Source organism: Myotis lucifugus, unplaced genomic scaffold (genome assembly GCF_000147115.1).
Source record: "Myotis lucifugus unplaced genomic scaffold, Myoluc2.0 scaffold_434, whole genome shotgun sequence".
In the NCBI taxonomy this organism is placed as follows: domain Eukaryota; kingdom Metazoa; phylum Chordata; class Mammalia; order Chiroptera; family Vespertilionidae; genus Myotis; species Myotis lucifugus.
Window position 1 is genome coordinate 614,080 of NW_005871482.1, and position 26,338 is coordinate 640,417.

Here is a 26,338-nt window from a genome sequence, read left to right on the forward strand (position 1 = left end):
ATCCTACCCCTACCCCTAATCCTGCCCCTAACATACTCACATGTGAGAACTTCCAAAGGAACCACAGGGAATGGCTGCCAGGGATTTTCTGATGAAGGGGTCCTCTGAAGAGCGTAGCCCCCAAAAGCTGAGCTAATTGGCTAATCTAATCAATCCTCATTCTCTCAATTTTCTCTCATCTCTCGCTTCTCTCATTCTCCTAAATCTAATCAACTTAATCCAATTGGCTGAACTAATCAATGTAGTCCAATCGGTTGACCTGATCGACCCGATCTGATCAGGTAGCGACGATGCAGGTGCTTCTCCAACGTAGGCCTGTGATGCAAGCAGTCAGGCAATTCTAAGAGGCCTCCCTATGGGAGCAAAGGATCCCAATGGTTAGTGACGAGCAGGCTAGAACCCCAGCTTCGAGTCCACAGGCAGCCAGGCCAGAGGGTTTCCGAGTGCACGACTCACTCAGAAGCTCTTCGGCAGCAGCAGGCAGGCGGCGACAGCCTGATGGTCTCAGGTTTGCAGTTTGAAGGTCTCTGCTCACTTTTTTCTGCAAAAGGCGCGAGGATTGTCCATAGTGGTAACTATGGGGCTTACAAAACCGGGAAGTTTTCCTTAGCAGGTCAAACGCTATTGGACAGACGTCCAGGTGACAGACACGCCACTTGCTCTCATTGCCAAAGGCAGGCAGGTCATAGGAGGGCCAACAGGAAAGAAGAAGAAAGAAGAACCTGGGCCTGAACCACAAAGCAGGCCAAGATGTCTGTGCCTTTAAAGACACAAAACCACCACCCCAACAAATGACTTCTCTTCAGCGTAGAAATGACACGTCAGTTCTTTGGAATCACCCAGGACTGGCCTGGTTATCCACATACTCATGTGTGAGCACTGGGACGCATTCCACCCCCATCCTAAGATTTTAAGGATGAGATATATATACAGTGTGTGTGTGTGTGTGTGTGTGTGTGTGCGTGTGTGTGTTGGGAGGTTGCAGGAGTGTGTGGAAGGCCTGTCACTAGGCCCTGTCCCTGCACTGTGATGGGGACGGTCCTGGGAGCTCTCCCTGTCCTGCCAGGGCTGCCTTCCTAAATGCTCCAGAGCCCAGGGGCAATGCCAGCTGAGACTCTCCTGCTGAGTGACGCTGACCACAGCCCCAGGAGGGCCTGGAAGCGGCTGCCGTCCAGGCCCGCCCTGCCCGGCCGTCCAGGACAGGAGGTGACCCGGGAGGCACAGGGGCCCCGCCCCGCCCGTCCTGTCCCCGCTCCCCCCATGGGAAATGCCCCTCTTCCCGCCCCTCCGTCTTCCCCCGTCCTCACCTGGAAGCCAAGGAACAAGACACTCAGGGGAGACACGCCAGGGCCCCGGGGGCCAGGAGCTGTCACCCCCATGAGGGAAACCGGACCAGAGCCTGCTCATCCGTGGGTCCCGGCCACTCCTGGGAGACGAATAAAATACCAGAACTGAAGCGCGCGAGGACGTGGCGGCAGCGGGGCCTCCAGGGTCCGGCTTGGTGACCTGAGGGGAGAGGGGATGTCCTGTCCTGACGAAGGGAAAGGGCTGCAGGGAGGGAAGGCCGGAGAAACGGGCCTCCTCCCCACGCACGCACACAGGTGCCGGCCCGGCCAGGCTGCTGACAAGGCCGTCTGCGCCCGCGGCTCGCAGCCTCGCGGGGACCCCCTCGGAAGGACCGCCGAGGGCTCTCCCTTCACGGTGAACCTGCGCTCGGAGCTCTTCCAGCCGGAGAACACAATCCTCATCTTAAACGGCCCCGAAGAGAGCGCCCTGGCATTTCACTTCGAGATCTAAAACTGTCCCTCAGCCACTGCAACAGGCCCCCTCCCTGTCTTATTTTCTTCACAGTATTTTGTCACCATTTGAAATTTAAATATTTGGTTATTGATTTTTCCACCACCTCCAACCCACCAACCACACACACACACACACACACACACACACACACAATGTGTGAAAGTAATTATTCCATGTTTTATCAACCACACCGAGTATGTTTGCTGGTAAATTGTGCTTTAATTTCTGCAGTCAGACATGGTGCAGTGAGATACAAGTAAACTTCCATTGTACGTTCAAAAAATAAAAAGCACATTTATACAGATTTAGCCCAACAGCTTATTCCCTTAAAAAAAAGTTTTACATGTAATTAAAGCTAATTTATCTTCAGTGTAAAAACTTGGAGGTATAAACAAACTCAAGATATTATACATGGTAAATTAACGTACATTTCCAAACGTGCACAGTGCAGCATCTTAAACAAAGCAAATGGTCTCATTTCAGTTTTAACTGTTAAGCATAACCCACATTTCAATTTTGAATAAAAACGTCACAATATATAAACCCACTGAGAATTCTGTACACAAATACAAGTTTATAGAAATCTGATTTCAAATATAAATAAATTGTCATGACCTCCCATGTTATAACAGCTTATTTTTCTACTGTAATTTTTTTAAAGTCATAGAAAAATATTTCAATGCACATTCAACTGCTATGACAGGGGCCATGACTTGTGCCTTTAAACCATACTTGGTGAAGTGTAAAGCATCGCACCGGGCGTTTCTGGAATGAAAATTGCTAAGATCTTAAGACTGAAGAGGCCACTGTATAAATATTCCCGCTACAACATGGTAGCAAACATAGCTCCGTCGTGGATTCGGGAGGCCCTTGGGGCAGAGACGTGGAGGTTGGTGCTAGTGCACGAGGCCCACAGAGCGTGTGAGGGGCTAGTGAACGAGTGCGCTGGTGAAAGCTACTGCAAGCCTGCGCCCACCTCCCCAGTGGGACTCTTCAGGCGACCGAGGCCGGGCGCGTGCTTGGCCCCAGCGCAGGAGTCCCGCCCTCCGCCCAGCCCGGCTCCCGTGTCCACACGAGTGGGGGAGCCCAGCAGTCTGGTACGGACAGAAGACGATTCCGTGCCCACCGAGAACCTCACGCTTCTTCCTGCCCCGGGACGAGCGGGAGCGTTTCTAACACCTGCTACTTAAGCCGGGCTCTGCACTGGGCAGCAAATGCACTTAAAAGGCAAACATTCCCGCTGACACCGTCTAACCTTAGACGTTTCCTCCCCTGCCTTTCGTGGGTTTAACGGGGTTCCACTGAGAATGAAAATCCGGTCCTTGCAAAGTGGACTTTCCTGCATTTAAAATCCAGGCCATTTAGAAGCAGGTGCGAGAAGGCTACCAAGCGCAGTTCAGTGTCTTGTATGGCTTTTAAGTCGCTGAGGCACAATAGGGTAGCCATCGCTTCTGATGTTGATGCTCAACCCCTCCCTGGGAAGCCACGGCCAGAAGGGATCCTCACCAGCCTGTCAGGGGACAGAGAATGTGGGGAACCATCTGCGGGGCTGCGGTGGGGACCCCGGCCTGGGCACGCCGCTAGGAAAAGGCCCAGCATCACCTGCACGCGCTGAGCCTCCAGAACGGAAGCACCTCTGGGCAGACTGAGAGTCCCCCCGTGTAAAAACCAGGTTTAGCAGCAAGACCCGGGACCACGGGCACCGCAGCCGGGCAGCATGGAGGGACGGGGCGAGTGGACGGAGCAGGCAGAGACCTGGAGGCGTCAGCACGTGGAAAAGGGTGGCGTGGTTGGCGGGCCGAGCACCCCCACACAAAGTGCCATCCCTGCAGGAGGGGGACGGTCTGGTCTGCCCCATCAGGATGGTGACCGGGAGGCTTGCTTCCGCTTTCCAGGGGCAAGCGATGCAGGAAGGAATGATGCGGCGGGTGCTGAAGTGAATGCCATACATCTCAACGCTCCACCTGAATCCTCCCCGTCGCCACTCACATCACACGAAGCTGAACCTGCTCTGCACTGAGACTGGGTAAGTTATCTTGGCACCGAAAGGATCTGAAGAAAGAATCGATCCAAGAATATCTGACCAAAGCCCTTCTTAGTAGTAAACGAGCTACGGCCGATTCCGTATAATACTGTGCGTCAGGGAGCAGTTACTAATGCTAGAGATACGGGTTTAATTGCATAGTCTCCCAGGACCAGGAGGAGAGAGCCGGCTCTTCTCCTGAGGCCCGGTTCCCTCCGGGAGCTCTGGGCCGCTGGCCCTCCTCCCAGCACGGCTTCAGCGTGACACACAGCCCCGATCAGCATGTCCACGTGCGGCCGCCTGTCCCAGTCCTCGGCTTCCTCTCCCACAGCCACCGCCCGCAGGTCACACCTCCCCGAGGTCCACAAACTCATCTTCTCGCCTGGCCAGGTCCTCTTCGTCTCCCAGAGCTTTCCAGCCGCTGGTGGGCAGGACGGGCTTGGAGGAGTGCCGCTGCAGCAAGGCGAAGGGGAACAGAGAGGACAGGCGCGCCGAGCTCCGCAGCAGGGACGGGGCCTCGGCCGGGAGGGCCGTCTGGTGGTGGTGTCTCTCGTTGATTTTCTCCTGTAAGCTCCGCACTTCCTCCATCATTCCCACCAGTCTGCTCGTCATGGCCACCGCGCCACCACCCAGGATTTGGGCTTCTGGAATCCAACGCAAGTAGCGCTGGGCCCACACCCTGATCTCCGGCCCCTCGATGTGAGGCAGCAGCAGGCCATGGTAGTCGGCGGGCTTACTGTGCCAGCTGTCGTAGAACTCTCGAAAGCTGTCTTGCAGCTCATCGGAATAATTAATCAGTTTGCTAATTCTCTTGCCCAGAAGGTTTTTAATTAAATGATCTGTTTCTTCCCTGAAAAATCCTCTTTTGGGAGATGACTTAGATTGGGTCAGCGGCAAAGAAAGCTGTCGCTGATGCTTTGAGAGAAAACACAAAGAAAAGCTCTGGTTAGCCTGACCGCACAGGGACCGTTGCTCCCACCACAGAAAGGGGCCCGATCCTGGGCTAACGAGTCACGAGCCCTCAGAACTGCCATGTGCATGCAAATTCCTGAAAATGCTCACAGAGGGCGGCTTCATGTCTATTCCACCCGCCCGGAGCCGGGCCGAGGGCAGCTGTGACGCCGAGGGAAGCTGCCCCCGCCCCACGGTCACAGGGGCGCCAAGGGCACCGGCACTTGCGAAGGGCAGGTTTCCCCGAAGCCGGGTGAACACCGTGAGGAGGGGGCCAACTACCCGAGGGTCCTGCCCCTTCGAGGAAATGACTCTGTGGTTACCAGGTGGCCAGTGGAGCTTATGCTTAAGTCAGAAAGATTCTTCTGGAGCAGGTGTCCCCAAACTACGGCCCGTGGGCCACACGCGGCCCGCCGAAAACATTTATCCGGCCCGCCGGGTGTTTTTGCCGCTGCTGCCTGTCCTGCTTAGCAGCCGACTCGCCCCGGGCCCGCAGTGCGCGTGTGTGGAATGTCTGAGGGACAGTGAACTGGCCTCCTGTTTAAGAAGTTTGAGGACCTCTGTGGAGAGTCAGGTGGGGGCCAAAGACCTGTGAGGAACTGACTAACGGGCCAGATGCTCTCCTCTGACAAGCTGCACGGAGGGAAAAGGTGAGAGCGTTCACCTGTTTTTCCCGCGGTAACTCTCCCTGCAGCCAAGCAAGGTGCTTTGTGTTGGGGCGGCTGTGAAAGGGCTGTGAAGACGGGCGTGTCCTGACTTTACTAGTTAGTAACTCAGTTCTCGCGCTGACACGCTAGTTACATCTCCTGGCTCTGTCTCCCGGCCGGGATTTCTCCCCACAGACCCCACAAAGGGGAGGGCAGTCAGGCCAATCCCCAGGCCCTGCTCAGCCCCCAGGCCCTGCTCGGCCCCTGGCTGCTCGGTGTGGGCGGTGGCTCCATCCCCCAGTGGCCTGGGGCCCAGGGGAGCCAAGGCAGGACTCACAGCAGGGAAGCTGCCAACGACTTCCCGCTGCTGCTGGGCCCCCTGGAGGGGCCTCAGGCCCAGGGTGGACGTTCCCTCCCTGCTACCCTCTCTCCTGCCAGCGAGCGAGCCCAGAACTCCCTGAGCGTGGCCAGGGCTGAGCTTTTGTGTGTGTGCTGCGCCCCCTGGTGGCGACATGCACACTTCTGGTGATAGCGGAGTTAGGATCACAAAACTGCCCAGGCCAGTGGGTAAGGGCCCTCAGCGATGGCAAGGCCTAACCCTTATTTGGTTGATTTATTTATTTAATATATATTTGTTGATTTGGGAGAGGAAGGGAGAGGGAGAGAGAGACAGGAACATCAGTGATGAGAGAATCATTGATGGCTGCCTCCTGCCTGCCCCCCCACAGGGGATCAAGCCCACTTGATCCCAGCTCTGCTGACAGTTCCAGCACCAGCGTAACGTTTATCCCTCCACACACGCCCGGCGGGTGAAGGGGCCAGGCATGTGGGCCTTACTTTGAGATGCGTTCCTTTCCGCTGGCCTTTGTCCAGTTTTGGTTTTTCCACGTACAGAGGGTTTTGGAGCAAGGCCTGGGCTCTGGATTCAAACTGTACAGACCAGTCCCACACGGTGAGCAGGTGCAGAGGCGTGCTGTGTGCGTCCTGACCTTCCCTGCCCTGCAAAACAAGCACAGGTCAGGCGGGGCCGGGGCCAGGGCGGACACAGGGCACAGGGAGGCTCCTGCGCCAAGACCAGCCCCACACGCCTCGCTTCTCAGGCTCCTGTTCTAGGCTGTGGGGGGAGCGGGGAGGTCACGTGCCAGTCGCTGTCCTGGGCACTTTCACATCCACCAGTGAAGTCCCTATTATTTCTGCAATTTTACAACTGAGGAAACAGAGGCTCAGAAAACTGAAGTGAACGGTCTGAGGTCACGGAGCTGGTGCGGCCGGGTTGTGTCTCACTTCACCGTGGGATTTGGCAAAACCCCACCTGGAGGGCCGGCTCGAGCGAACCCCGAGGCCGCAGAAGGCGGGTCAGAGCTACCCACCCCCCCCCGCCCCCGGCAGCATGGCCTCAGGACACTAAGGGAAGCACCAGCCTGGCTGCCTGTTCTCCAGAGGAGCTCCACACGTAGAACAAGTGGGAGAGAAGGCCGCTGTCTGGCCGTCTGGCCGTCGTCACAAAGGACAGCTCTCAGTTTTGTGAACTGCCCAACCCCAGCACTGGCTCCCGCCCCGCACTTACTGAGACGAGGGCGAGCGAAGGCTCCTCTGCGCCTCCCCCTCGGGGACCATCGGGACACAGACCCAGGTGCTGGGGTTACATACACTCCCCAGGAGGCACTCGGAGCAGGGCTCGCCCACGGTCATGTTAAAGCCGTTTCATTTTTATCATCAACCTTCTTGCAATCTCCTTGTGAGGCAGTTCTCCACACACGGTTCCTAAGAGGGACTCACCAGGTTCATCTCCTTCTGATGAGGCGAGTTGAAGAAGAAGGTGCTGAAAATAGGGATGTACAGGCTGTCCGACAAGACGGTCAGGTACGTCTCCGTGAACTCGAATGCTGGGGGGTGCTGGTGCACCAGCTGCCAGACACAATCCAAGAAGAGCAGGAACACGGGGACCTACGTGACAAGACACGCGTTACTGAGCGGGCACGAAGGGGCCGGTGCCAGCCGTCCAGCTCAGGGGCAGCCCCCCAACGGCTGCGGAAGAACCTGCTGGGCATTAGTCTCCAGGCAGCAGGGGGCTCCGTTCCACTCCGAGCGGGAGGCGCTCAGCTAGGTCGCAGGCCCTGACGGGACACCCTCGGCAGCGCCCCCTGTGGGGCATGCGGAGACCAGGATGCGGAACTCCCAGCTCGGCATTGGCAGAGGGGCACGCGGTCACTCTGACAGGAAACACCGACTGTGGGCCCTAATGAAGTGGGATGTTACTTCCCCTGGAAGAATCCCATTCTTCTTCTTAGTCGATTTTATTTAAAAAACTGTATTTAGTTATTTTGAATTTTGTTAATACCCCCTTCCCACTCCCACAATGAGAACCAGAAGAGAGAGAACAGGGGAGAAGGTAGACGCAGCAAAAAAGAGTTCCTAATGTTTTTTCACAATTATATTTCTTAACTGACCGACTCCTTTATTAGCAACCGAGAGGCAAGCCCAGTATTAGCAGAGAATAGTGTCCAAGGGCCTCGTCACCCACCCGTGCTCATCCTGAGCCACCTGTGCCCTGCAGGTGGGCCAGACAGGCCCTGACAGCCTCTCCCTCAGAGGCTGGCCCAGGTCTCTCGCTCAGCTCACAGGAGACGTGAGTGTGGAATCATATGAGTGTGGAACCGCTCAGCTCACAGGAGACGTGAGTGTGGAACCGCTCAGCTCACAGGAGACGTGAGTGTGGAACCGCTCAGCTCACAGGAGACGTGAGTGTGGAACCGCTCAGCTCACAGGAGACGTGAGTGTGGAACCGCTCAGCTCACAGGAGACGTGAGTGTGGAACCGCACAGCTCACAGGAGACGTGAGTGTGGAACCGCTCAGCTCACAGGGAACGTGAGTGTGGAACCGCTCAGCTCACAGGAGACGTGAGTGTGGAACCGCTCAGCTCACAGGAGACGTGAGTGTGGAACCGCACAGCTCACAGGAGACGTGAGTGTGGAACCGCACAGCTCACAGGAGACGTGAGTGTGGAACCGCTCAGCTCACAGGAGACGTGAGTGTAGAACCGCTCAGCTCACAGGAGACGTGAGTGTGGAACCGCTCAGCTCACAGGAGACGTGAGTGTGGAACCGCTCAGCTCACAGGAGACGTGAGTGTGGAACCGCTCAGCTCACAGGAGACGTGAGTGTGGAACCGCTCAGCTCACAGGAGCCGTGAGTGTGGAATCCAACTTCTGAATCAAAGTCCAGCACTGTGTCATTTATATAACAAACAGACCATCCAGCTTTCCTTCAAAACTTGAACACGTCAATGTTGAGATGCTGAGAAACACTTACACTGCACTTTTATTTCACACCTCATTTCATGCTCCAGACCATGAAACAGATGAAGACAGTCTGTCCTCACCGTGCGGTCAGGGACGTGGGGCAGAAGGCATGGGGACTACTCCAGGGCTGCATGAGCAGGTCAGAAATTCTCTGGGGCTTTTTCTCCATTAGACACGTGCCTGTCGGTCCTATTTTCTGAGACATGAACACACTCTTCCCCCACAGTCTCAGCTCTCTCTGCCCATCATATTATTTGAGTCCCATAAGCTTTCAAACTAATTTCCCAGAAAGGCAAACTCCACTCCAAGAATGAAGACAGTGAATTCCATTCAGCTCAGTGAGATACAGCCCAGGCCTGAAAGAAAGAAATCCAGGCCCAGCGACAGAGGCCTGGGTCCCCGGGAACACGCCGCACGCAGACAGACATGCTTGTTCTCTGGCGTGAGAAGAACCACGAGGCGCGCTACTAGCATATGGCAGCTCTGCAGGCGATTTAATTCAAGAAAGGACCCGTTTTCATTTTTCCTTCCATGATCGTTAATCTTACAGTCACGGAGCCTGTGCCGCTGCAGCGAGACAAGCAGAACCAAACCCTAACGCTAACACTCCTGCACCCGCACTCACAGGGCCAGAAGCAGAGGCTGGGGCGTCACTCACAGGCACATCACCAGGGCCCTGGCAGCAGGTGGCGCTAGCGTCCCCCTCTGCTTTACTTGGGACAGGTTTATGTGCAAGGAAAAAGGATCCTGTGTCACGTATTTTCTATAGGAAACTTACACCCTGAGTATCCACTTTTTTGCAAAAACTAACTTAGCAGAAATTCTAGGAGTCTCTCTTACTGAGTTAATTTTTATTAAGTTTTACAAATCAGTACTCCTCCCACCATGGACTATCTATCCATCCTTGGTGTACACCCTGAGAAGAGAGCATGCTAGCACACTCGCTACCATTAACATCTCTTTCCTCTGGGAGGGGCTTCAATGTTGTTTAAACCATCAAAGTCATCACACGGCGAGCCACGCAGCCTTCCTGCTGAGCGGTGCCGGGTGCATCCGCACACACGGCGAGCCACGCACAACCTTCCTGCTGAGCAGCGCAGGGTGCATCCGCACACACGGCGAGCCACGCACAACCTTACTGCTGAGCAGCGCAGGGTGCATCCGCACACACGGAGAGCCACGCACAACCTTACTGCTGAGCAGCGCAGGGTGCACCCGCACACACGGCGAGCCACGCACAACCTTACTGCTGAGCAGCGCAGGGTGCATCCGCACACACGGAGAGCCACGCACAACCTTCCTGCTGAGCAGCGCAGGGTGCACCCGCACACACGGAGAGCCACGCACAGCCTTCCTGCTGAGCAGCGCAGGGTGCATCCGCACACACGGAGAGCCACGCACAACCTTCCTGCTGAGCAGCGCAGGGTGCATCCGCACACACGGCGAGCCACGCACAGCCTTCCTGCTGAGCGGTGCCAGGTGCATCCGCACACACGGCGAGCCACGCACAGCCTTCCTGCTGAGCAGCGCAGGGTGCACCCGCACACACGGCGAGCCACGCAGCCTTCCTGCTGAGCGGTGCCAGGTGCATCCGCACACAGTAGCCCCGCCCCAGGCGACAGGAACTGAGGGGCCGCACCAGGACACTCACCTCCTCCTTGTCACTCTGCCGCAGGTGGTTGCAGCGGTCCAGGAAGCAGTGCCCGCCCGCGATCCACTCCTTCTGGACGAGGCTCTGGAAGCCGGCCCTGGTCCTGCAGTGCGGGTCCATCATCACTTGCACCAGCGAGGAGACGAGGCAGCAGAGGTCGGAGGCATTCTCCTCTAGGAGCCAGGAAGGAGGGCAAAAGTGTTAAAAACTCCAGAGCACTCACACTCGCACACAAGAGCAGGGCCCCAACTATGTCTATTGCCATAGACAGCCCAGCTCTAATTCCCTCAGAACAAGGGCAACAGAAAGAGGGGATGTTCCGAGTGCAAGAGGGCGGCTTCGCCGGCCAGCAGGCCCCCGCACACAGGGCACTGAGCACGCTATGCTCGCTGAAGGAGTGAACGCAGCACGGCAGGCCCTGAAGCACGTGGGCATCCCGTGTGCTGCATGGGAGGCTGGATCACACACGCAATGGTGACCTGCTGGGCTCTGCAGACCAAGCTCACCACCCGGGGCTGCGTGTCCACGTCTCCGTCACTGAACTCACTGCTCCCAGGAGCTGCTCTCGGACCCTCCTCGGAACTCCTTTCCCGCTCCCAGCCCCTCAGCCCTCTGCTCGGAGAAAGTGAGCCTTTCTGGACGTGCCCAGTGCTCCACGCTCGTGTGTCTAAGAGGTGGAGGGCCTGGCTCCCTGCCTGGCCAGACAACTCTCCGTGGCCGAGTCCCCCCGCCCAGCCCTGAAGGGCACTGCACAAAGCCCTCACAGTGACAACTCCAGCAAATACCTGCTCACTTCATGGCCCACAGCCAATAAACACACACATCTGCATCTGTGCGTTTGTCTGAGAGTGTTTAAGGTATTAGAAGTCAGGGTCTAACACCCCAGGGTTTCCTCTCCATAAAGAGAAGAGCAATTCCAGTGGCTATTTTAAAATGGCCCACAAGGATGATGGCACTGGCATTAGGGGTCAGAGACAGCAAGAAGGGACTGTGAGCAGGGAGAGCAGTCTGGCCCTGGGACTTCCCCCTCTCAGACCTGCCGTCACCCCACCTCCTTTCCACCGTGAGGACTGAGCTGTCGCTGTTGGTTAAGGCTTTTTCAGTAACACGCTTCAGGCCAACCCTCCCAACTGGTTGTCAGCTCCTAGAAGGCAGAAGCATAGAGCTCTGCACATGGTAGGTGCTCAATCAATGTATTAAAACCGAGGCCAGCGAGCCAGCATCAGATGGGGTAGAAGCCACAGGCAGATAGACACTTTTTCCCATCTGCCCATAAAAGCTACATCTCAGCAGCCATGCAGCGTGTCAGAGAAATGATAAGAGCTTGAGGGCAGGAAAGCAGGAGGCGACCTACGACATTTGAAATGTAGGGGCTAGAAGAACCTATGGTCCTCTCAGCAGCAGTGCTTTGGCTCGGACCTCACCAATCCCAGCCATACACCGTGTGGCGGCTCACACCTGCTCTCACACACGGTGAATGCCTATGCCTGTCCCACCCACAGCAGAGTAAGCCCCCGAGGAACAGGAAATCACGCACCACAAAATTCCTGTGGCAGCTGTACAAGGTTGTTGGACAGAAACATATAAAAATAATAATTAAACCATGGGTCTCTTTTTATAAAAGGGATTATCCAAACATTGTAACTTTAACCAAGTTGAGTTAATATAAAACAAAATCCCAAACATTAGAAAATGAGCTTCGGTAAAGACACCAAACAATTCCTTGCTGGGCCGTGAACAGATCTGCCAAGTTCCAAGAGGAGGAGTTTATTTTTAAGCTGAAACACTGAACCCAACGCAAAGGACTGCAAGGTCAGGCAGGAGGCGGGCAGAATCCTGAGCTGGGTCACTGCTTCCAGTCGCCTCGGCTGTGCCCACAGAACTGAGCCTCAAGCACGAACATGGAGACCAGGCTCATACCTACAAGAAGGACGTTCGTGTTCTGTGCGTCCAGGCACTCTATGACCTCGATCGCCTTCTTCAGGCAGCGTCTACATGGAAAAGAGACAAGGAAAGAGGCATTCGTTCCGGGCTTGGGACGAAACAGGAAGAGATTTAGAGACAGTCCACGCAGATCTTCAGTTTCTGTCTTACTTGCTTTTGCTAAAACCTCCAAAAGAAACAGATACTGCAAGACACTCGTTTGCCTATTAGAAACTCAACCTTTCCAGAAGGGACTCTCAAGATTGACGTAAAAACGCTCCCAGGTGATTTCTAAACTAGAAATCCTCAGTGAGAACTCGGACAGAGGCTGCGGTGGGTCCTGGTGAGACCTACCAGACCCCCACTGAGTGCTGCACGCCCACTGCTTCATTCAAGGTCACTGCCCGGTGGTCAGTGTGCGACAAGCTCCACCACGCCCAGCGGTCCTGCGTGTCCCTAGCTGCACCAGTCCCTCTGCGACGGGGCCACTGCTGGCAGCTTTGCCTTTACTCATCCCCAGGGCTTCCCGCAGGCGGTCCTCTGCCCAGGGGCGCGGCCCCACCCCGACCCTTCATCTGCTTGTGGACACTCAACCTCCCCTGCCCCACAGAAAGAAGGGCCTTGATGACACTTATGGCTGCTTGCGAGAACATATTCCAATTCTGAGACGCACAGCAAGCGCTTCAAAACATATCTGTGAGGGAGCGTGCGAAGGGAGGCTCCTCCCACAGTGCACAGGGCCCAGCTGAGAGAACGCTCACCCCAGGATCAGAGCAAAGGTGTTTAGCCCACAATCAGCACCCCTCCCCTGCCCCACCCGCTTCCTCCCGGAGGCCGGCACTGCTGCCCAGAAGGATCAGGCTGCCTCACCCCCGCCCCCGTCGCTTCTCTCAAGGCCTAGTCTACGAGAGTATGTCTCCTGGGGAGCAGGTAGCATGTCTGTACATTCTGATCCCATGTGCACAGATATGATAAATAACAAATGCAAAATGTTTAACTGTGAAATATAAAACACATTATCTGTCATTTTGCTTTACGACCATTAGAGAACTATAAAAGTCACAAGCAAAACAATGGCTTCAAATACCTGATTATGTCAAGCCAGCTGCTGCTTTCCAACAAAGAAAACCATTTGATATCTGTGTCCCAAAATTCAGTACTGTTATCTGGGGGGAAAGAGCAGAGAAGTCAGGTGGCTCACGCACACGCCTGCACAGAACCTGCGCTGCTCAACGCAACGCGCTGCTCGCGTGCGTCCAGGCACAGGTCTCCGTTTCCATCAAGGCGCTTCCAGACCCCAGCGGGAATGGCTCTGAGCTGGAAGGCCCTGGGAGTGTGTGGTAGCCAAACCAGGTGTTACCGCTGAAGGAAAAGGTGCCTACGACAGGCACAGAGCCACGCCCGCCTGGGGCGCAGGAGGAGAGCGGCATCCTTTGGTAGAGACGGTTGACACCTTGGGCGGTGTCCTCCCACTTCAAACTCACCTATGATCCAGGGAAGTACCACAGGCTGCTGCTCCTAGAAGTGGTACATCCTGGTGCCATGAGGGCCCAAGGGGGAGACCCAGCCTCCACTGGAACGCTAAACATACCCATTCATCCACCTTGCATACCACTACCCCGTGCCCAGCCCACCTGACTCAGAGCCCCGCATCCCACAGACGTCTACTACTTCAAAGCTGCAAATTCAAATCAAAGGCTGATGGCCTGCAGGTCCCGGATGGTGAAAACTCTAGTGGAGACTCACAGCCCTGCATCAGCTAGGGAAAGGGCCAGGGACAAGGCAGCACCTCCCACCGGATCCGCTGTGTGTCTTTCCTCCGTGACAGAACACGTTTGCCAGCATCTCTCACCTATCAGAAACAGCTGTTTAAACTTCGAGTACGCAGTCTGGATGTCGGGCAGGGACAGGAAGTTGCTTGATAGGTCTTCAGTTTTGACAATTTCATAGGGTGGCCTGTGGATGACCCTGTAAATTCTAGGTATCAAAAGTAATGCGTGATTAGAAAGGCAGACATGAACTAGAAGGGGCCGATTTCTCCTGAGCACTCGCTCCGGCCGAGACCTGTGTGAGGAGCTTTGCAGGTGCCCTCCCATGTGACCCCCACCTGCGAGCGAGGCGGGCACACAGGACCGCCATGCCAGGCAGTGCGCGCGGAAAGGGAGGTGTGTGGCGTGCAGCTTCCCGGCCCGGGATTATGCCGTTTACACACTGATCGAGCCATGATTTGAACTAAGGCAATTTAACTCCAAAGTCTATGCCTTTGCTCCTTTGTTTTTCGGTTTCATTGGGATACAACTGACACACACACTGTCTGAGGAGTAGAGCGATGACTGGACCTACATACACTATGAAATGACCACCAGGATAACTTCACAGCCATTATCTCAGACATGTTCTTTTTTCTTTCAACTTTGTTTTGTATTGGTTTCAGGTGTACAGCTTAGTGGTTAGATAATCATATACTCTACATAATGTTCCCCTTGGCATTGCCAATATTCACCTGGAACCATATGTATGTATTGCAATATTATTGATTATATTCCCTCTGCTTTACTTACGTCAACGTGACTATTTTGTAACTACCAATTTGTGCTTCTTAATTCATGTACTTTGGGTTTTAACTTTTTATTTTGAAAATTTTCAAACATGCAGCACAGTGACGTGCGCCATGACCTCAATTGGACAGCTGTGAACAGCACAGACACCCGGCCACTGCCTCTAACGCTCAGCGTGCGTCATTAAAAACAGCCACCTGAGGTTGCACTCGGGAATGCCACGCGGTCAGAGGTAAGCAGATATGGAGACACTACTAGGAACTGCCCCTTGCTTCTCGGAAAACAAGAACAGAGCTGAACAATAACAAAACACTAAACAGCACTGACCCATCCAAGAAGTTCTTGTGGGTTTGTAGAATGCCATCGTCCTGTTCTTTGGGCAGCGCTGACATTTTTAAAAGGGCACATCCATTGTGGTAGGACCAACACCATATCTGCAGAAGGAAATGAAGGTTTTCTCAAATAATATACACGACCAACAGGGAACAGGTAAACTTAGCATTTAAATTCAGTCATAGAGAAAAATTTTTAAGTTCACTACGAAATGGCTGGATTTATTCAACTTCGCTAAGTTAAGGAAGAGCTTCAACGAAAAAGACTGACTGGCTTAGAAAACAAAACAGGTCTAGGAGGACCCGCTCAGACTTGCTTCTGGTCTGACACACACCTCTGACCTGGCCTTCGCACTGGGAGCCTAGAGGCTGACGACACCATTGCTGTTGTTACTGGGCAGGGGCTCCTGCTGGAGTGAGGCCGGGCGTGCCAGGACTTCACCTGGATCGGCTCACTCCATCCTCACACTGGGGCAGGTATGATTATTATCACCGTTAACAAGAAGAAACTGAGGCCTGCAGACCAAGCAACTTCCCAAGTTACCCCAGGAGAGAACGTCAAGGACCAACAAAGGGAGGGAGGGCAAGAGAGGACGAAGTCCTGTGAGTGCCCACAGCGACAGTCTCCGTGTTTTTCTGGATACACCGGCCATTTTCATTGGCTGGTTGGTTTGCTGTTTGGCAGCAGCAAAAGCAGATCAGCAGTGCTCCGGGGCACTGATCTGCCAGGAGGGCCTGGGAGGGAGGCAGGCGAGGCTGAGGCTGGCTGGGGCCACTGAGTCCATGTATGGACTTGGTGCCTGGGACACGGCCTGGCTAAGGGTTCCAGAGCAGCTAAAGCCCAACCTCGGCTCTGCTGCCCGGCATCGGGCCCGGGCTCACAGGTAAGCCTGGAGGGTTTCAGCTGCCACTGCTCTGCCACACTCCAGGCATAACTGGGATGGGTTCTAAGAAACCGAGGGCTTTCATCCGTTCGATCTCCTTTCCTGCAGCAGGAAGGCTGGCTCCTGGATTCAGCCACCACTCGTTTCCTACTGGAGCACGACCACACTCCAGCTCAGCTGAGGCGCTAAGACGCAATTCCCTGACTCTCTTCTGTTTGAAACAGTAAATGGAAACAAGCAAACTTCCTGGACAGAGCGACTTCTCAGGAATTTAGCAAAAAAGCACGCTCTCCCCTATTGTAATATGTACTATTTCTGTCTGGGAAAGGGCTGCAGGGTTCTTAGTGTGAATGACTTGACAATAGACAAGAATCATCGTTTGTTAATCCTGTTTACCTAAAGAAAGGAAGGGGAAATTATTCATTATTTCATACATCTTACAGGGTCTCTCTTCATAAGGCCCAAACCAGAGTTTTAGGGGCACAGTTGGAGGCCAGGAAGCAGTGGAGTAAGGAAAGGAACTATTAGGGAGGTAAAAGGACCAAGACAGCACAGTGTTCCCAAAGCCAAGACAGGAATTTAAAAGGGAGACGTAGGCAGTGCCAACACTGTAGCGAGGGCGTGGGGGCCCGGGGCGCAGGCTTGGTGCCTCCCGGGGTGAGTGGCAGTGCGGGCAGCAGGGAGGCAGCGGAGACAGTGAGCTCAGACTCGCCCTATCCTGGCAGCACGTGGAAGGAGCGTCAGACAGGAGCGTGGCTCTGCAGGAAGAGCCGCTTCGGGTGGGGAGGGCCCGGAAGGGTTACGGGGAACGGGAAGACTGGGGAGCAGGTTCCAGCCAAGCAAGAGGCCTGGGGTCGAGAGGAAGGAAACGAGCACAGAGAAGGAGTGGAAAGGAAGGAAGCTGAGGGAGGTCTTGCAATTGCTGTCCAAGATCCCACTGGAGGGCCGAGTCTCCGAGAGCCAGAGAGTTCAGAACGCATCATACAGCCCAGGGAAGAGGTGGCACCAGAAGGAGTTAATCACCAGGCGAGACGCTGAGCAGAACGAGGACCCCTCAACGGCAAGCTGAGTTCTCACGTATCCCATCGAGTGAATAATCTATAGCCCCACATAAAAAAAAAAAAAAAAAAAGGAAATACTCTGGTTGGGGCAAAGACTCCAGAAGGGCAAGAGAATGACTGAAATTACAAACCACAGAGGCCTCCCTAGAGGAGTGACGGCAGGAAAGCAGACAGGGAAAGACAGGGAAAGGCAGGGGGAGCAGCCGGTGATGGTTATGCAGGACTGTGAATACACCGAATGTCACTATGGTAAAGTTTACGTTGTGTGTACTGAGCGCTGTGTTCCCCGAACACGTGTGTAAATTCCATCTGGCCAAGTTTCTGCCGTCCGTTCACGCGCTCAGGACTGCGACCTCATACAGTGAGCACACCTTCCTACAGTTTCTATCGAAGTTTACTGCCGACCCCTCGCTCAGGTTTTAGCACATGTTCTGCTGCCAAAGTCCCGCACAACGCGGCGGCGAAGCAGCTGGCCCCATGGGCAGGCGACGCCTGTTTCTTCCCACAGAGCACACCGTTCCTGGATCGTCTGGGAAAGGCTGACGGAGAAGACCCTCATTTCGTTCCTCTAAGAGTGACTCGCAAACTGCGGTCCACAGACCCAAGCTGGAGCCGAGACCCTGCCAGGTGCTCAGAAGCCCTGTCCTTGCCGCCGGGTGGCACTGGCACTGGCACTGCTGGCAAGGAAGGCTAAACGGCCCTGCTGCCCTCAGCCTCACTGCCACCCAGAGAACACGCGGTTTCCCTGGACAGGGTCCTTGATGAGGGACTAAAGGCATTAACATGTGACGGAATACGAGGCAAGCAGCACGGTACAATGTCTCTCGCAAGGAAACGTGCTTATGCAACTGAGCTGAGGACCCGGCGAGCTGCTCTTTCCGTGTCCAGACTTCAGTAACGGGCAGACAGTCATTCTTTTTAAATAAATAAATAAGTAAATAAAGTGAGTTTATCACGTCACCAATGGTTAAAAATTGAACTTTCAAGTAAAAATTAGGATTCTGGAAAAGCGAGTCTCTGACTTTTTAGCTGGGCAGCTTCCAGCAGTTAAAGGTCCTGCTGATGAAATGGGGTGATATTAATGTGTGATTTCTATAGTCTGTAAGAAAACGTCACTATCTGGACAACCTATATTACCTAGGGAGCCAGCATTTTCCAGATGAACAAGATTCATTCAAGGTACAAGAGAGACCAGAAGGTTTTAATTTAGAGAATGAAAAGTTTGATTATGTTTTCATCAGATTCCTTACTGCAATTAACCTTTATGAAACTCCCACTGACCGTTTTTTGGTGTACTATCGAAGAACGATCTTCTCAATTATGAGAAAAGGCTATTAAATATTCCTCCCTTTTCCAAATACAGATGTGTTAGGCTGGATTTTTCTTCATGTCCTTCAACCAAAGCCTAACATACCATAACAGGCTAAATGAAAGGAGCATACAGAAGCAGATAGCTTTGTGCTCGCTTCGGCAGCACATATACTAAAAAAGAAGCAGATAGCTTCTTCTATTTCCTTTTTCTAAAATGTTTTTATTGGTTTCAGACAGAGGAAGGGAGAGGGATCTCCCTATTGGAGAATGAGCCGCAACCCGGGCATGTGCCCTGATTGGGAATTAAACCTTGACCTCCTGGTTCATAGGTCAATGCTCAACTGCTGAGCCACACAGGCCAGGCTTCTATTTTCAAAAATGTAAAACTGCTTTTTTAAATTTTGGACAATATAACTATTTTTTCATAGAAATGTGTTACTTCCATTAGCAGATAATGAGTTTATTACTAACATAACAATGTTTTTTGTGATTTTTAAAAAATATTTTTATTGATTTCAGAGAGGAGAGAGGGAGAGAGAGAAACATCAATCGGTTGCCTCCTGCATGCCCCCTCCTGAGGATTGAGCCTGCAACCTGGGCATGTGCCCTTGACCAGAATCAAATCCGGGACCCTTCAGTCTCCAGGCCAATGCTCTATCCACTGAGCCAAACCAGCTAGGAAATGTTTTAATGTTTCAGTTTTATATTTTTAAAAATATGTTATTGATTTTAGAGAGAGAGGAAGGAGAGGGAGAGAGAGAGAAGCATCAATGTGAGAGAGAAACATTGATTGGTTGCCTCCCATGTGCACATAAACAGGATCGAAACTGCAAGCTGGGCGTGTTCCCTGACTGGAAATCAAACCAGCAACCTTTCGGTGCGTGGGACGATGCTCAAACAACTGAGCCACACTGGCCTGGGCCAGTTTTAATTTTAAATATGGCAAATATCAGTACATACAACCACATAAACAAAGACTTTTTTGAGATCCTCAGTAATTTTAAGAGTGTAAAGTCCTAAGACCAGAAAGTTTGAGAATTGCTGCTCTAAATTTAAGGTTGCAAACTGGTAGTACATGAACCAACTTGGGCCCAAAGACATGTTTTTTAAACCTTCAAGTCAGATGCGTCCATTTAGAAATCGGGAAAACACACAGAAATCCTACCTGTGTTTTCTCCTGAGGAATTAGAGCACCTGGCAACACCAGGCCCATATTCCCACCCAGCACGGACCTGCTGACACGGAGCAGCCACCCTGCGTTGTCATTACGCCCGGCCTGCACGTGCTTCTGGGCAGGTGACCCCAGCGTACACATCCCGCCTCCTACACGGGAGGGAGTGGCCTTTCTGGTGAACCAGCCATGCACACAGCAGAGCACGTGTTTGCAATTCTCATTCCTCACTAAATTCCTGCCGGCTTGGCACCTCCCAACCGCCCATTAGAAACTAGAGTAACTGCCGGAGTCTTGCTCTCTGTGATCAGTGAGACATTAAATATGGCTCCCATCCAGTGATTCTGTGAAAACTCAGTAAGCGCTTTATGCTGTCCCTGGGGAAAAGACGGCCACGCCCATTCAAGATGAGTGGTGGGGCCCTGTAGGAGCTTAGACCAGCCGTGGGCAAACTACGGCCCGAGGGCCGGATCCGGCCCGTTTGAAATGAATAAAACTAAAAAAAAAAAAAGACCGTACCCTTTTATGTAATGATGTTTACTTTGAATTTATATTAGTTCACACAAACACTCCATCCATGCTTTTGTTCCGGCCCTCCGGTCCAGTTTAAGAACCCATTGTGGCCCTCGAGTCCAAAAGTTTGCCCACCCCTGGCTTAGACCCTACTGCCCTCAGAGTGGTTGGCTCAGCCTCAAATCACTTAGGTGTCAAATCAGGCTGTCTTTCAACACTAGGCAGATCTGTGACCCTCTAAGACAGTGGTTCTCAACCTTCCTAATGCCGCGACCCTTTAATACAGTTCCTCATGTTGTGGTGACCCCCAATTTCATTGTTACAAATTGAACATAATTAAAGCATAGTGATTAATCACAAAAACAATATATAATTATATATGTGTTTTCCGATGGTCTTAGGCGACCCCTGTGAAAGGGTCGTTCGACCCCCAAAGAGGTCGCGACCCACAGGTTGAGAACCGCTGCTCTAAGAGCTGTGAGAAGGTGTCTGCTGAGCACACCAGGGCCTCTGCGAGAACTTTAGAAGCCCGTCCCAGGGAGCCTCAAGCCTAAGACTCTCCCCTAGGGAGTCCCTAAGATATTTCTGGATCACTCTTGGACTGAAGACAAACTATTTAGTACTAAAGCCGAAGGCTTTCAGGAGAACAATTTGCCAAGATGGACCGATGAGCAACCCACGGCTGTTCGGGTTTCCAGATGCACTTACTGGGATGCCGTGGCCCTGGAAGCGTGACACACTCTCTTCAGGAAGAGGGGCGGGGACCACGAAGTACGCTGGCAGCCTGGAAGAGAGAGGGCGGCAGTTTTAGGACTGGAGTTAATTCACTAAACATGGAAGCTCAGCTTTAATGAACACAGGAAGCTAAGCAGAGAGGTAGGAAATGGGTCCTATTTCCCTGCTAAGAACCAGCGCAGGTGAACTCTCTCCAGTCAGATCAGTCAGGAACCTAAGTGCAAAGCCGAGCTCTGCCTGAGTCTGTCACCGCAGGTGAAGTTCCCACCCACAGAATGAGGGGCTGGAGTACGTGACATCCACCAGAGCACAAATGCCAAGGCTGGGAGTGATCTCTGTCATCACATTCGGACAATATGAGCAATGACGCTGCTTTCAGTCAGATTACAGTGAAACCGGTAATCACTGACTACTGCCCATCTTAGCTAGGGCTCTCACAACACCCAAGTGCTTACTTCATGCCCGACTCTGTTCTAATTACCTCCCATGAGTTACTTACTTCATCTTCCCAACAGCGCGATGGGGCATGTGCTAGGATTACTTCCATTTGGCAGATAAAGAAGCTGAGACGCAGCCCTGCGAAGGCCTCCGCAGGTCACAGTAGTGAGCACAGTGGAGCGAGGACCCAACCCCCAGCACTCTGACTCCAGATTCCACATGAGAAAGTCTACAACTAACCAAGCGGCTAGGGAGGGACGGGGGAAAGGGGTTTCAGAGTGCAGAGCACAGGGCTCCGCGGGCTCCACGCCTCCCGTCAGCAGAGGCGGCTTCTAACGAGGCTGCCCACGGGCTGTGGCCGTGGAGCTGGAAGCTTTCACTCAGAGCTTGAGAGGAAGCCTCACGGGAGGCAGGCAGGTGGGGTGAGGGACACGGGGCGACACACAGAGCAGCAATGGCGCCCTGGGCCGTCTGCTCACAGGCTCCTGCTACACGCGTCCTCCAGGGCCAAGGCCTCCTGCCACCTTCCTGGGAGGGGGGAAGGAGCAGACTGTGGGGCTGAACAGCCGCTCTGACCGCAGGGGGAGGGGACGTAGACACTGGGTCTCTCGCTCCTCTCCAGACGGATCGGAGTCCCTCTACCTACCCAGGGGGCTTTCATTAACGCACTCCCTGCCTCCTCCTCCTGGGGTCCCTCTTCAACCCAGGCTCTGAGGGTACAGGGGGTGGGGCAAAGCAGGCTTACAATGGTCCTCTCTCAGAATATCTTCCTGCATTGCACTCTCCTTCTCACTTAAAGGAAGCCTTTACCGTTCCTTTGGCATTTACTGAATTGCAGCATCACCACTCTTGCACTTTAAGGCCATGTCTGAGTAAAAAGGGTCACGTGAACACAAGCGCTGTGATACCACGACAGTCAGTCTGAGAACCAACATGGCTGAGGGGCAGGAGCGTCTGCACATGGACGTGCTGGACAGGGCGGCCTGATTCACATCCTGGGGGGACGCAGTCGAACAGCATGAGGTTTCTTCATGCTGCTCAGAACAGCACCCGATTTCACTCTTATGCATTGTTTATTTCTGGAATTTTCCATGTAATATTTTGGCCTGCAGTTGACCACAGGTAACTAAAACCAAGGAAAGCAAAACTATGGGTAAGGGAAGACTACTGTTCAAATTTTATGAAACTGTCAGCAGAGTGCTGGGCGTTATGCTCCAAAATGATAAGATTCAAGTTTCCAAAAGAGAATTATGCAGAGTCATCCTTTAAAATGTAGGTCAGAGCACATCCTGCCTCTGCTCAGACTCCTCCTCACTGAACTATAAATCCTTCAGAAGCCTCCCAGGCAGTCACCTCCAGCCACTCCCTCCTCCCGACCTCACCCCCTACTACTCTGGCCCCGGCTCACTCCTCTCCGGCCCGGGCCCCTCAAGAGTCTACCGCAGGCCTCGGTTCCTGCTGACCCGCCCTCCCCCGGCCCTAACCTACTTTTCCCCTCGGCACTCCTGCCTTCCAGTCCACTACAAATGCTCGTTCACTCCGTCACATCTCCTGCCACTGCAGCGACAGCTCCCGAGAGGCGGGGGTCCTTAGACTGTTCACAGCTGTATCTTTAGTGGCCAGGACTTCCTGGCACAGAGTAGGCACTACAGATTTTTATTGAATGAATAAATAAATTGAAATGTTTGATAAGAGGAAAGCAAATACACAATATAAATTCAGAGACGCCTCTAAAAATTTTACACTTAGATTATAGATACAATAATGGGGAAAAAGACACAAATTTGCTTTTGAATGTTTGAAGGGACACTTTAAGGGTATTAGTGTGGAGAAAGGGGAACCTTCTGATGGGAATGTAAAATGGAGTCGTTGCTGTGGAAAACAGAGTGCAGTTCCTCAAAAGTTAAATTTAGAGTCTCTACCTGGCCTAGCAATTCCACTCCTAAGTATTTACCCAAGAAGAAATGAAAATATACATCCACACAAAACCCTGGACTCAAATGTTCACTGCAGCACTATTCATAATAGCCAAAAAGTGAAAATAACCCAAATGCCCATCAACTGATGAAGGGTAAATAAAACGTGGTATACACATCCATCCCATGAAATATTATTCAGCAATAAAAAAGAATGACATTCTAATAAATGCCACAACATGGATGAGCCTTAGTAACATTATGCTAAGTGAAAGAAGCCAGGCATGAAGACCGCGTATTACATGACTCCATTTATATGAATGTGCAGAGCAGGCACGTCTATAGATACAGCGAGTAGCTGAGTGGTGCCTGGGGCTGGAGGTGCTGTGAGGACGTGGGAGAGACTCCTAACGAGGATGAAGTTTCTTGGGGGACGATGAAAACTGACGGGAGTCATGGCTGCCCAGCTGTGTGACTGTATCTGAAAACACTGTATGTTTCAAACAGGTGAACTGTCCGGCATGTGAATTAAATCTCAGTAAAGCTGTTTTTAAAAAGCACAGCGAGAGCGCTTACCTCTCACAGACTTTGTAGCCTTCGTTGACACTCACTGCCTTGTACTTCATGCTGCCTTTGGTCCGCTCCAGTTCCCAGCACCAGTCCTCCAGTGTGTCAAACATCACAGTATGGTTTTGGGGATTGGTGGCTAACAAAATAAATTTAAAAGACAATGCACTCTTAGCATGAAGCGCTGGTATGTTAATGATGTGAAAGTGAGTCCTCAGGCCCCAATTTCCTCTACTCTGCCCATGATTATCCAAGCAGAATGATTCACTGCTTAATTCTAACTTTGTTCCTCTTTTTTGTCATTATTCCAAAATTACGACTGAGGCTCTTTTTTTTTTTTAAATCCTCACCCGAGGATATGCTTAGAGAGAGGAAGGGAGAGAAAGGGAGAGTGAGAGAAACACTGATGTGAGAGAGAAACATAGATTGGTTGCTTTCCGTACTTGCGCCCCAACTGGGAATCACACCTGCAACCAGGCATGTGCTCTGACCGGGAATGGAACTGGCAACCCTTCAATGCCTGGGCCAACCAACTGAGCCATTCCAGCTGGGCGAGGCGCTCTGTCTTTTTATACTGTAGCAAAGGACTTGTTCTCCTTCCTTTCCTTGCAAAAGTCATTATAGCTCCATTTTCAGTCATCTGACCATGAGACAATTTTTATGACATAAAAAGATCCTGAGAGGCACTAAAGACGGGCTTAGCACAAATGCTAAAATAGATGTTTAGCCCTACCAGTATGTGCACAGGATGCAAACTCATCCGACAGCATGCCAGATTCCTGAGTGTAAATCCTCCTTCACTTTGAAGACACCCTGCCCAGAGGAGTTTCCAGTGTAACACTCGCTCCTGAAGGCCACAACCACTCAGAGCCATGCGGGCCTGCCCTCTGCCCCCGCCCTGCCCTGCGACCCCCTGCGGGAAGGGCACGCCCAGGACACTGCTGCTGCAGCTCAGCCCTCGCCCAGGCCACAGCACTGCTTGTTGGGGTGAAATGCGCTACTAGAGTTTGGGGTATTTACACCAATCGGTTAGTTTAAGCCTTTACACATCTAAAAAAACAAGCATTCTGGGGAAAATAAGGTGTCTGACAAAACTCCCAACCGCTCTTTTTAATAAAACCAGATCATTGTATAAAGGATGATAATAAGAAAAATGGTTTAGAAAACACAGTAGTTAAGTATATAGCACCTGTATGTGCCAGGCACTGTTCTGAACATACTACATGAACGAACTAAGTCCTTATGACCCTACAAGTTAGATGATATTCTTTCTTCCAGCTTACAGGTGCAGCACAGAAAGGTCAAATGACTTGCCCAAGGCCACAGAGCTAGGCAACAGCAGAACTGGAATTGAAACCTAGCAAATATTTAAAAAGTCCATAAAATGATAAATGCAATCAAGTTTCCCCATGGACATAAATAGTAATACTCCAATTCAAGCATAACAGGTCATTTTCTCCACAATACAGATAGGTCCTTCCCCAAAACGCCGTCATAAGCATTTAGGAGGACCTTTCCGCCAAGCACAGTGATGAATTGTTAAGCTTTAAAAAAAAATAAAAAAAAAATTAAAAAAATAAAAAAAATAAAAAGTCCATAAAATGATAAATGCAATCAAGTTTCCCCATGGACATAAATAGTAATACTCCAATTCAAGCATAACAGGTCATTTTCTCCACAATACAGATAGGTCCTTCCCCAAAACGCCGTCATAAGCATTTAGGAGGACCTTTCCGCCAAGCACAGTGATGAATTGTTAAGCCTGAGAATAGTGAAAGGTGCTCAGACTGCAAAGCAGCCAGCTCTCCACACCCCTACGCAGTGAAAAAGCTAACTGGTCAAGTCACAATTATCTGTTATAATCTTTTCTTATCAAAATCTGGGGTTAGAAGGAGGGGAGAAGAAGGATGGGATTAAAATAGAATAAGAGATGCTTCATATCCTGGGCCTTGTGGCACAACAAGCCACCACAAGGTAACGAAACTGCCAGGGTTTCAGCACACGACTGACATATGTTCGCCAGCTGAGAAACTGTTCTACCCTAGGTCCGGACCAAGAATCAGGATATAAGGAAGAAGCAGAACTCCTAAAAATAGAGGATGATTTTTCAAGTGTAAACCCAATACAGGTTTATTTAAATTACAGTAATCAACAAAGTCATATTTTGCATACCTTATATTGCAATAAACAGTTGTAAGCCAGCACCTAGTTAATCAGCACTTGTACATACATTTAAAGTGAAAAGGTGGCCCCAGCTGGTTTGGCTCAGTGGATAGAGCGTCAGCCTGAGGACTGAAGGGTCCTGGGTTCAAGTCCTGGTCAGGGCACATGTCCGGGTTTCGGGCTCAATCCCCAGTAGGGGGCGCGCATGAGGCAGCCGTTCAATGATTCTCTCTCATCATTGATGTTTCTCTCTTTCTCCCTTCCTCTCTAAAATCAATTTTAAAAATATTTTTTAAAAGTGAAAAGATGAACTAATTGAATGAAGAAACAAATTTTATGTTCAGCCTAATAGTCATGCTAACTGTGTTTATGTCAACGTAATCCTCTGAACA

At 52.1% G+C, this 26,338-nt stretch overlaps 1 protein-coding gene across 1 annotated transcript in view; it reads right to left on the reverse strand.

The window, feature by feature from the left end:
- Window positions 1-1,997: 1,997 nt before the first annotated feature.
- Window positions 1,998-26,338, reverse strand: part of MTMR12 (myotubularin related protein 12) — a 38,990-nt gene continuing 14,649 nt past the window's right edge. Inside the window, exons 7-16 of the mRNA XM_023744177.1 lie at window positions 23,793-23,922; window positions 20,836-20,911; window positions 15,183-15,289; window positions 14,150-14,274; window positions 13,385-13,463; window positions 12,295-12,365; window positions 10,375-10,547; window positions 7,201-7,368; window positions 6,259-6,420; window positions 1,998-4,738 (exon numbers count right to left, since the gene is read on the reverse strand). Of these exons, the coding sequence (XP_023599945.1) occupies window positions 4,169-4,738; window positions 6,259-6,420; window positions 7,201-7,368; window positions 10,375-10,547; window positions 12,295-12,365; window positions 13,385-13,463; window positions 14,150-14,274; window positions 15,183-15,289; window positions 20,836-20,911; window positions 23,793-23,922 (1,661 nt within the window). The 3' untranslated portion in view covers window positions 1,998-4,168. The remainder of the gene's footprint in view (window positions 4,739-6,258; window positions 6,421-7,200; window positions 7,369-10,374; window positions 10,548-12,294; window positions 12,366-13,384; window positions 13,464-14,149; window positions 14,275-15,182; window positions 15,290-20,835; window positions 20,912-23,792; window positions 23,923-26,338) is intronic.